The sequence below is a fragment of the Adiantum capillus-veneris genome, chromosome 24 (assembly GCF_014529385.1).
Source record: "Adiantum capillus-veneris isolate H3 chromosome 24, ASM1452938v2, whole genome shotgun sequence".
In the NCBI taxonomy this organism is placed as follows: domain Eukaryota; kingdom Viridiplantae; phylum Streptophyta; class Polypodiopsida; order Polypodiales; family Pteridaceae; genus Adiantum; species Adiantum capillus-veneris.
Window position 1 is genome coordinate 85,281,277 of NC_140954.1, and position 11,726 is coordinate 85,293,002.

At 43.0% G+C, this 11,726-nt stretch overlaps 1 protein-coding gene across 1 annotated transcript; it reads left to right on the plus strand.

Moving 5' to 3' along the window:
* The first annotated feature begins 8,839 nt into the window (after positions 1 to 8,839).
* Positions 8,840 to 10,849, plus strand: LOC147426702 (uncharacterized). The gene is made up of 2 exons (XM_086499000.1): positions 8,840 to 9,565; positions 9,713 to 10,849. Exons 1-2 carry the CDS (start codon positions 8,903 to 8,905, stop codon positions 10,658 to 10,660), a joined length of 1,611 nt encoding a protein of 536 aa, XP_086355126.1. The 5' UTR covers positions 8,840 to 8,902; the 3' UTR covers positions 10,661 to 10,849.
* The last annotated feature ends 877 nt before the right edge of the window (positions 10,850 to 11,726 follow it).

Below are 11,726 nucleotides of genomic sequence, written 5' to 3' on the forward strand. Positions count from 1 at the left end.
AGATGCAAACGGTATGCTACTTGATCATTTAAGACAAATCATTGGCCGGATGCACTCTTGTAACATCTAATGGCCTAGTAACTTATGTGTAGCGAAAAATAGCATAGACATAGTGAGCATTTCATTAGAATAGATTCCTAATGAGCATAGCAAGAGTGCTTGGGTGGAGAGAGTAACGGAAAGAATAACACCTAGTTAGATAGGCATGAACAATACTTCAAAAGAGAGAGAAATTAAGCTATTGACAACAGTCGAGGATCGGATTTATATGGAGCCCGTCGCCCCTCCAAAAGGCTTTGTATTATAGGTTTCCCCCGATCAAGGGAGACATTTTACAATACAATCCTTCGTGCTCCTTCAATAACTAGCTAGTGCAAAGAAGATGGAAGCTTCAAGCACTAGCAAACACTTTAAAACACAACATCAATTCCCTCATGGTCTCAGACCCAAGACCTCACACACCTTCGAGGATGGTGAGAGCTAGCGGGTCATGAGAGTAGATTGAGAGGAAGAAGGAGTAGTCTTACGAGAAAGAAGTACATCTCCTCACATAATCACTCATATTAGCATAGCATAGCTTAGTAATTAGCATGGTAGAGGAGATGAGCATGCATTGAAGCTTGGCTCTTGGTTGGCTTTGCATCACAAAGCCAAGAGTTGTTGGTGTAGGCCTCCGTTCTCACAAGCTTGGAGTAGGTGATAAGCTTTCCATTAAAGCTTGAGAAGGAGAGAGAGAGTCTTCTTGCTTCACACATGAGCTAGTGTGAGTGTGTGTGGAATAATGACTTGACAAATTCAGGCCCCTCTCTCTCTTGGTCGACCCCTCTTGCAAATTACTCTTGCCGGCACCCCATTGGCCCATGCCAGGCTTAGCCAGTCAGAATTAAGTAGCATAAGTGATAGCGTTCTGACATGTATCCCCCTTTTCCCTTTTGTGAGAGCTTTAGGTAATTAATTAATGCAACTAAACTCTCATTGGACCCCTTTGTCTCCTGGCCAATAGGAATCAGGCAAGCCATTGGGCTGTTGAATGCTCATTGGACCCCTTGGGAGACTGTCCAATAGTCTTCTAGAGAGCTTAATTCTTATTGGTTCTTTTATTAAGTGTTTTTTTTAATTAATTAAACTATATTTACTCTAGCCTAATTCTCATTGGTCCACCTCCATGGCCATCCAATAGGATTTGAGTGCACCTTGTTGGTATCTGGGCTAGGGAGCTTACATGTGTCCCTCATTCCCTTTGTGTAAAGGAAGCTTGTGAGTGTGTGTGTGTGTGTGTGTGTGTGTGTGTGTGTGTTTCTTTTCTCTCTTATCCCCTACTTGCAAGGCTCGCCCCCTCCTTTGTAGGAGTTTTTAAGACTTTTTGGTACACACACAAAGCATCCAATTTCCCTAGTGATTGACCTTTGGACACAACCTTTGAATTTTGGAACCTTAGCATTTTGGAAGTCTTACTGGGTTAACCCTTAGGGTCTTTAAAGCCCATCATTGCACATTGCTCTTTTGCAGGTGGCCCCCCCTTTGGATCCCTATTTTCCCTTTTGTGGATCCCTACTGTGGCCAGTCTTGTCTGCTAGCTTAACCAATATTCTAGCTTTTTGTTCCCTTGGTACTTCCCCATATTAAATGATCAATTTAACATGAGAAAATCATTTAGGAGAATTAGATATTAGTTATTATGACATTACCTCTCTCTTGAAATCATAGTCGTCCTCGACTATGGGGTAGAGAAGATAAAGCCTATCCATTGGTGCTTTTTCTAGCGGGTAAAGGATCCCTATCTTACCCTCCGACATCGTTCCAGAATGGATGACTAATCCATTTGGCACTTGAGAGCCTAAGGCTGCCGCAAGCATGTTTGCACATTAGTCCTATCAAGCTTCCGTAGTAGAGTGACAAGATCTACTTGGTGTTTGGGAGACGTCGTCTCCACAAACTTGATTCTAAGCATCCAGACTACACATTTGTGGACAATAAAGAAACACAGAGTCTTATAAGACAAAAACTTTGTTCATTTTAAACATTTGTACATTTGCTTACTCTAGGGAAGCATTGTAAGCATTGACAAGGTTTAGGTTATCCTTTAATTGTATGCATTGCATCCATCTAGCATCTTCAAAAGGATAATGTGACCTAAATAGTGAATCTCTTGTAAGAAAAACTCACTTTTCTTTCAATTAACATAAAGTTTATTCTCTCTTAAGACTTGAAATATTACCTGGAGGTGTTTCTTGTGTTCATCTAGTGAATTAGAGTAGATGATAATATCATCAAAGAACACTCCAGTAAAGGTTCAGTGAAGCCTAAATAGCTTCTCCATCAAGTGGTTGAATGTGGCTGGTGCATTGGTCAAGCCAAAAGGCATGACTATATATTCATAAAGACCAAACAATAGTGCGAAATGCGCTCTTTACAATGTCTTGATCAACTATCCTTATTTGATGGTAGCCACATTTTAGGTCAATTCTACTGAAGTAGGTGGATCCTTGTAGCTTATCAAATAGGTCTTCTACCCGTCGAACGGGAAACCTATTTTTTATAGTGATCCTATTTAGTGCTCTATAGTCGACACACATACGTTATGTGGCGTCCTTCTTTTGCACTAATAACACGGGTGAGAAAAATGGAGATGAGGTAGACCTAACCATGCCCTTATCAACTAACTCATGCACTTGCCGCATAATCTACTCTTGTTGAGCTTGAGAAACTCTATAAGGAGGTTTATTAGGCGGTGAACTTCCTGGAAGGAGTTCAATTACATGGTCATCATTGCTTCGTTTAGGAGGTAGTTTACAAGGGATGTCGTCAATAAAGACATCTTGAAACCCCTTGAGAAAATTGGATAACTCTAGTTCCTTGTGGTTGTTTATATTTTCTTTTGCTAAAGCATTAGGTTCATTTTGAAAATCTTTAACAAAAATCATGTACACGGAAATAGAGCTCTTTATTGACTTATTGAAAGCTTGCATATGTACAATGGGTATGGTGTTACCCAAATCCTTAGCATGTATGTACATATCTTTTTCCCTGTACTTAAAGTAGATTTTCCTTTCAGGGAATTTAACATTGGCAGCCATGCGATCAAACCATGGTGCCCCTAGGATTACATCCTCATGCTTGAGAGGAGAGATAAAGAAGTCCTCTTTGTCCACATAGCTTTGGACATGGAGTCTCAATTTCTTGATTAAGGGAGTGACTGAAGCTTCTTGCCCCTTGAAGGCACCATTGGCACATAGGACATCTCCCATTTCATAGGCTTGGATGCCTAGCTTGGTGGCCAACTCTGTGGATATGAAATTGTGAGTAGAACCAAGGTCAAAGAGAATAAAAGCATCATGTTGTCTTACCTTTCCCCAAGCATGGCATAGAGGAGATCCTTTGTGGTGAGCTTCCTCTTCTTGGATTTCAACCAAGGTAGCTCTAGGAGGCTCATGGCGGGTGTTCTTTTGGGGACAAGAGCGGTACGCATGCCCTTGCTCGCCGCATTTGAACGGTTATCCTTGCGATAACGCTCAAGCTCTTCAGGAGAGAGTTTGTTTTTGCCTTTGTAAACTCCCTTCTCCTTAGCTTTGTGGTTATTGGAATTGCCCTTAGGAGACTTTTGGACATTGTCCTTCCCCTTAGGCTCATTAGAACCCTTGTTTTCCGTGGGCTTAGGATTTCTCTTAGCCTCTGTTTGGAAATTGATTCGTGAAGCCACCATAGTATGGTGTATGACCACAGATGTGGTGCATGGACTTTGGGAGTTATCATACTCTGCCATTTCTTCAGTTAAGCCCGCACAGTTAAGCCCGCACAAAATTGTTCTTTTTGCTCTCCGAAATCCATCTTTTTGAAGGCAATGGCTTTGAGATGTAAATCCCAAAGCTTGTCTACATATTTGTGAATGGTCGTGGAAAGAGAGCTTCAAGCTTCACCATTCGGTGAGTACTTTGCCTTTAGCATCGGTGGCCATAAACTGCTTCATAATGGAAGCTCTTAAAGCTTTCCATGTTCGTGGAGCTTCATCATTGCCCCGTAGTCTAGACCACCATTGCCTGGCAGACTTTTGAAAGTGCATAGTTACATGGCATAGTCAGAGGACTCCGGTGAAGCCCTCATCTCCAAACATCACGTCAAATTGTTGGATAAAAGCCAAGACTTTGTCCGTAGAACCAAAGATGCCATCGTAGGTAAGGAAAGAGATGCTCTTTCCTCCCTCTTTGAACTTCTTGAGCTTGGACAATCTCTTCCACGCGGCATAGGATTTCCTATGGCCTCTTCTTTTTAATGTTTCAAACATTGCACCATCGCTTTCTTTGGAAGATGAAGAGTTTGAGGAAGATGGAGAAGAGGGTGACCTCTTTCTCGCCTTTTTCTTGCCTTGGTTCTTTTTGTCCGCACCATCACTTTCTTCATAAGAGGAAGAGGATGAAGAAGATTGAGAAGAGGGTGACCTCTTTCTTGCCTTTTTCTTCTCTTGATTTTTGTCATCCCTCTTTGAATTATGGTGTGGAGAAGTGTGCGATGGTTTTCTCCGTTTAGGAGGTGATGGAGAGCGTTTTGCCAGCCGTCTTTGTGGAGCCATCTCTGCCGAGGTGGCAGGAGACTCACTTCTTTCTCGTTCCTTTGGTGGGGGCTCTTGAATTCTCCTTTGGGAAGGAGATGTGTCATCAAGAAGAAAATTTTTGAGCCCTTCGTATGGATTCTCTTCTTCTTCCCAAATCGGAGTGAGGCCTCTTTTGGAAGTCTCACAAGGAGGCTTCCTAGGTACTCTCTTGTCATGGTGGGGAGTTTGGAGAATCCCATGAGCACGAAGCTGCCGTTGCACTTCACTTTGGAGGGATGGATTGCCCATGGCTTGTTGAAGCTTAGAAACAAGGTAGTTAACAAGCATAGAGGCATCATTAGTAGTCTGCTCATTTGCAAAATCAAAGCTATCAACATTAATTTCACTCTCTTTACTATTGTTAGCCATTCTAACAACTTTTAGGTGTAAACTTTTTTAGATGTACTTTGGCACTTCAAGCACTAGTTGCTACTCCTCTTTACCCCTTTCGAAAAAGCACTCAAGCTATTGTACCCGTGGCTCGGATACCATTAATTGCAAGGAATAGAAGAGAGGGTCATTCAACACCAAAACAGTATCGACTCCTGTCAAGCTTCTAATAGCTCAATAGTGGTTAAGTAGTAGGCAAGCCCCGTAGGACTCCAATATTAAGACCATAGCTCTCGACGGTGATGCCCCGTTATCTGCATGAAGGCAAGCGCACTGCAAGGCTGAAAAATCCCTATTCTACTTACTCAATTGCAATAAATAATACCAACCATTTATAGCTAGCTTGAGGACCTCCCTTCTTGAGCAAGAAAAGAGAAACCTTGTGATCTAATACCAATGTAACATCTAATGGCCTAGTAACTTATGTGTAGCGAAAAATAGCATAGACATAGTGAGCATTTCATTAGAATAGATTCCTAATGAGCATATCAAGAGTGCTTGGGTGAAAAGAGAAACAAAAAGCATAACACTTAGTTAGATAGGCATGAACAATACTTCAAACGAGAGAAAAATTAAGCTATTGACAACAGTCGAGGATCGGATTTATATGGAGCCCGTCGCCCCTCCAAAAGGCTTTGTATTATAGGTTTCCCCCGATCAAGGGAGACATTTTACAATACAATCCTTCGTGCTCCTTCAATAACTAGCTAGTGCAAAGAAGATGGAAGCTTCAAGCACTAGCAAACACTTTAAAACACAACATCAATTCCCTCATGGTCTCAGACCCAAGACCTCACACACCTTCGAGGATGGTGAGAGCTAGCGGGTCATGAGAGTAGATTGAGAGGAAGAAGGAGTAGTCTTACGAGAAAGAAGTACATCTCCTCACATAATCACTCATATTAGCATAGCATAGCTTAGTAATTAGCATGGTAGAGGAGATGAGCATGCATTGAAGCTTGGCTCTTGGTTGGATTTGCATCACAAAGCCAAGAGTTGTTGGTGTAGGCCTCCGTTCTCACAAGCTTGGAGTAGGTGATAAGCTTTCCATTAAAGCTTGAGAAGGAGAGAGAGAGTCCTCTTGCTTCACACATGAGCTAGTGTGAGTGTGTGTGGAATAATGACTTGACAAATTCAGGCCCCTCTCTCTCTAAGTCGACCCCTCTTGCAAATTACTCTTGCTGGCACCCCATTGGCCCATGCCAGGCTTAGCCAGTAAGAATTAAGTAGCATAAGTGATAGCGTTCTGACATGTATCCCCCTTTTTCCTTTTGTGAGAGCTTTAGGTAATTAATTAATGCAACTAAACTCTCATTGGACCCCTTTGTCTCCTGGCCAATAGGAATCACGCAAGACATTGGGCTGTTGAATGCTCATTGGACCCCTTGGGAGACTGTCCAATAGTCTTCTAGAGAGCTTAATTCTTATTGGTTCTTTTATTAAGTGTTTTTTAAATTAATTAAACTAGATTTACTCTAGCCTAATTCTCATTGGTCCACCTCCATGGCCATCCAATAGGATTTGAGTCTCGGGGGGTTCACTATGTGTAAAACTACCATATCACGTGCGTTCAAGACATGTTTGTAAAACCCCTTATCTGTGAATTTTTTTAGGAATATAATGTATCCTTTTCTTTTAAAGTCTTTAATTTTTTTTTTCAATTTGAAAAAATAATGCCCTTCTATATATATATTTCTGTAAGTTTCAAGAACTTTAAATACCCTTCTGTTGAACTCACGTGATAGGTTACATTTTTATTAGGTGACCTCCCCAAGATTTGAGTGCACCTTGTGGGTATCTGGGCTAGGGAGGTGACATGAGTCCCTCATTCCCTTTCTATAAAGTAAGCTTGTGAGTGTGTGTGTGTGTGTGTGTGTGTGTGTGTGTGTGTGTGTGTGTTTCTCTCTCATCCCCTACTTGTAAGGCTCATCCCCTCCTTTGTAGGAGTTTTGAAGACTTTTTGGTACACACACAAAGCATCCAATTTCCCTAGTGATTGGCCTTTGGACACAACCTTTGAATTTTGGAACCTTAGCATTTTGGAAGTCTTAATGGGCTGAACCTTAGGGTCTTTAAAGCCCATTGTTACACATTGCTCTTTTGCAGATGGCCCCCCCTTTGTATCCCTATCTTCCCTCTTGTGGATCCCTACTGTGGTCGGTCTGCTAGCTTAACCAATATTCTAGCTTTTTTCTCCCCCCTAGTACTTCCCCATATTAAATGATCAGTTTAACATGAGAAAATCATTTAGGAGAATTAGATATTAGTTATTATGACAACTCTCAAGAAGCGGATGAAGCCAGAGTGACCTTGCTCAAGAGTGTCTATAGACAATTCCCCAACCTGAAGCCAATTGTCTTGAGATGGCATTGTCTAAAGATGAATGTTCACTTGCATTGCAAGCTCTTGGCAAGGAGAAGTCCCCTGGCTGGGATGGTCTAACCACTGAATTCTTCAAAGAGTCATGGGATGACCTCAAGGCCCCAATCACGTATATGGCTAACCAAGCTTTTGTCAAAGGTTCTTTGGATCCTAGTGTGAAAAGAGGGCTTCTTAAGCCTATCCCAAAATAGGTTTGCCGCTCACAGCTTAAGCAATGGCATCCCATAACTATGATGTATGTGGCATACAAAATCATTGCCAAGGCAGTTGCTCTTAGAATTGTCCCCCCTCCTGGACAGAGTCATCTCCCCACCTCAACATGGGTTTATCAAAGGAAGGTCAATATATGACAATATCTTGGCAGCAATGGTTCTCTTTGCCAATGGGTCGCATCCTTTAATAACGGAGCTGCTGCTGCACGGGGGGAAATTCAAGGTTTAACTCTACCTGGCAATGACGAGCTCCTGGCCAAGATGTTCGTAGATGACTCCCTCCTCTTCGTGAAAGCCTACCCTCAGGTACTCAAGAAGGCGCTAGGGATTGTGCAGACATTTTTTGTGGCTTCGGGGTCGAAGTGTAGTATTGAGAAGTCTAGACCGATCTTGCTCGAGGACTTTGTGGTGTAGAATCTCTTCGTATTACATGCTGGAGTGAAAAAAGGATGCATTTGGTAAGGCACCCACATTTGGTTGGTGGTCAAACTATCAATAAAGGAGCACATACAAGGTGCTTTACAAGCTTTCTATCCAAAATGTAGTCCCTCAGAACATGTTGATTATAGGATGCACCCAACACGGGTGTGGCAAGGACTAGAATAGAAAATTACAAGAGAACAATTCATGTGGTTGTGGCATGAACTTGATTATCAGAATGAAATTCAGATTCGTTATTTTGTTCTTGAATACCATGATTATGTAGTAGGAAATGAACTACGAAGCAGGACAAATCTTACCTTTCTTATAAATTTTGGAAAGACACTGTATTGTTTCTCCACCACACTTTCGTATGGCACTCACGTAGACCATGCACATTTTACTTTTTTGAAAATTTTAAGAGTTTTTCTTAGTACGAAAAGATCAACTTGTGTTTTGCTTTTTCTTTTGTTTTGTAGCTCCTCAAAGGCGATTTTTTCCTTGTGGAATTAGATTAGGCCTAGTAAGAAGCAAAAAAGGCAAAAATTTTTGTTGTAGAAAGCTTTAGGTGAAGACATCTACTAACATATAACATAATATGGCGGAAGGGGAAGCCCTTTACATGTGTCGCAATTTGCGACCTGAAGGCTAAAGTCCAAAACTTAAAAAAGCCCTTTTGCACGCGATAAAGAGGGAGAGAGAGAGGCCGCCGAAGGCGACGGACCGTACTACTTCGACGACCGACCGTACTAGTTACAGGAGAAGCAAAGCCTGATAAGTTTTCCTTTGTTTTAGAATGGCGTGAAAAAGCATAGAAATGGTTATTTTCTCCAAGCACAGGAGTTGGAGGTTTGGAGCGCTGTGTCGGGAGTACATCACCAGGTGGATGAATGCATCACCAGGTGGATGAATGCGACATGCTTTAAAGCGAAGGCGATTTATGAGCTCGACCGGTGCTTCAGAACATACTATACAAACCGAGCAGACAAGAGAGCTCCATTACCCAGCTATGGCGGATGTTGAGGTTTTGATCATCGGTGCAGGCTTCTCTGGCCTTTGCATGGCCATCAAGCTCTTGCAAGCAGGCCACACCTCCTTTGTCTTGATCGACAAGCATGCAGACGTGGGCGGCACCTGGCTTCTCAACCGCTACCCCGGCTGTCAATGCGATGTCCCCTCCCACCTCTACTCCTTCTCCTTCGACCGTAACCCTTGCTGGACCTCCATGTACGCTGATGGCCGTGAAATTCACCGCTACATCAAGGATTCGGCTTCCCGCCATGGCGTCCTCCCTCATGTTCGCTTCAACTCAGTCGTCGTCTCCACTGTTTGGGACGATGCTGCTGCCCTATGGCACGTCGAGATAGAGCAGCCTCCGGCGGTCGTTTCTGATTCCCAGCCTCCTGCTGTTAATCCCCCGCAAATGTCAGGCACATCGACTATTACTGCACGATTTGTTGTGCGTGCGATCGGAGGGCTGCATATTCCAAATTTGCCAGTGATCAAGGGCATGGAGAAGTTTTCAGGCCCTGCATTTCACTCCAGCTTGTGGGATAGCAGCATCAGTTTAGAGGTAAGGTCTGAGACTCAAGTATATACAGCATTTTGCATGATGAAAACAAGGTATAATGAGAATGTAGATATTGCTGTGGTATAACCAAAACCTATGTTGTCTTCTCTTTTGGTTGTATGCTGAGAAAGGGGCATTAATTGGGTGCAGGGCAAGACTGTTGCTGTGATTGGCACCGGAGCTAGTTCCATACAAATTGTGCCGGAGATCGCCCCCATCGTGAAGAAGCTCTATGTTTTTCAGCGAAGCCCGCCATGGATTTTCCCCAAGCTGAACTCGACGATTCCGCTGTGGTGCAGGCAGCTCTTTATGCAATTCCCCTTCCTCATGTGCCTCTTCTCTTGGCTGCTCTTCCTGATGCAGGAAGTGCTAGGGTATCTGCTTTTGATCTCAAAAGGTACGAGGAAGGTTGCCCAAAGGGCCGCCTTGACGCATATGCATGGGATAATTGAAGACCCAGACATGAGACAGAAGTTGGAGCCCAAATATGAAATAGGATGCAAGAGAGTCCTCCTCTCTAGCTCATTCTACCCTGCTCTCACTCGCCCCAATGTAGAGCTGATCGCCGATCACATTCTAGAAATGCATGAGAACAGCATCCTTATCGGTGCAACGGGCGGACAAAAGATGCGGTCTCTTCACATAGACATCATCATCTATGCAACGGGTTTCGATCTCTTCTCCCCATTTCGTGTTGTGGGCACCTCTGGCTTAGAGTTCAATCAAGAGGGATATTCCTCTCTCTTAGGAACCACCAAGCAAGGCTTTCCCAACTTTTTTACTCTCTTGGGCTACAACACGGGTGCAGCTTACACATCCCAACTCATCGGAATTGAGGCCCAAGTGCGTCACACCATGAGTTGTCTCAACTTGATGAGGGGCCCGGCTCGCTCGATAGAGCCTCATGGTGCAAGCGAGCGCCGATATCAGGATTTCCTAGCACGTCGAATACCAGGAACGGTGTGGACCTCCAAGGGTTGCAATAGTTGGTATCTTGATCCCAACACAGGCCATCTTTTTAGTCTTTGGCCTGGTTCCACTTTAGAATTCATATACATGTTATGGTCAGCTAAACCTTCAGATTATTGCATAAAGTGAGTTTTTTTTGTTTAAGCTGCTCAAGTATGCTTAGAATGTTTATATATACCTACATTGGCATCAAATAGCTCGGCGCGGACGGGGGCAGTTTGCATGATTCTGGAGTTCCGGTCAGAGGCTTGAGTTGTAGAGCTCCTCCATGTATATGATGTTGCTATTATAATTTAAATTTAGCAGATAAGGGTGAAATGCCTAGCTTGTGTCTCATGAAGAATTTGGTTGTGGATGCACCATCAATGTCAGTGTAGTGTTCGGGAAAAGAGCGTCTCAATCTATGATCATGCTGCTTGGAAGCTTCAATATTTTGCCTAGTAAGAGTAAGATTAAAGGAAAACAATCCCTCTAAATTTATGGAAAAATTAGTTTAAAAGTTATGATAAACTAGCTCCAAATTTCAAATATAATCTTTTTTGAAAAAAGGTTGATTAGGAATTGTGTATTTTTGGGGGAAAAGGTATTTGCCCTTCCAATTTGTGTAAAATGAAAGAGGATTTCTTGATGGACTTCAAGATGGAAAGTACAGTACTAGAGTTACCCTTCAAATTTGAGGGCTGGGACCATCATCCTTTTCAAGCCACCATCAGGCTTTTGGTACGTCCATAGTTCCAAAAGTGCATGAGAAGCCATGTGACAATCAACTTCCATCACTATTCAACTTATGGCCCATCCTATGGACAAGGAGAGGGAGGGAGCTCCCCTTGTGGAGAGAGAGAGAGAGAGAGAGAGAGAGAGAGAAGAAGAAGAAGAAGAAAGAAGATAATTCTTAACGTCATGGGAAACTATCTCAAGAGACCTTAAAGATCTATCTGACGAGAGTTGAACTCAAACGTGTGTGTGTGTGTGTGTGTGTGTGTGAGAGAGAGAGAGAGAGAGAGAGAGAGAGAGAGAGAGAGAGAGAGAGGGGTGTGTCAAAGTCGATGATGCGGAAGCGTAGGGAGTAAAATGCCTTAGAAAAATGCCATCTTGAATTGTAAACCACACTATGTTCAAGAATCCCCATTCGTAAACTATCAATACATCACCACATCGAAACTTTCCCAGACAATGAGTTGTTGGAACACATCCT

What these genes read in the sequence shown, in the direction of transcription:
- LOC147426702 (XM_086499000.1), top strand. Translation starts at nt 8,903, where the DNA reads ATGCGACATGCTTTAAAGCGAAGGCGATTTATGAGCTCGACCGGTGCT. An exon ending in ATAGCAGCATCAGTTTAGAG is followed by an intron (nt 9,566 to 9,712) that starts GTAAGGTCTGAG and finishes AATTGGGTGCAG; the next exon opens with GGCAAGACTGTTGCTGTGAT.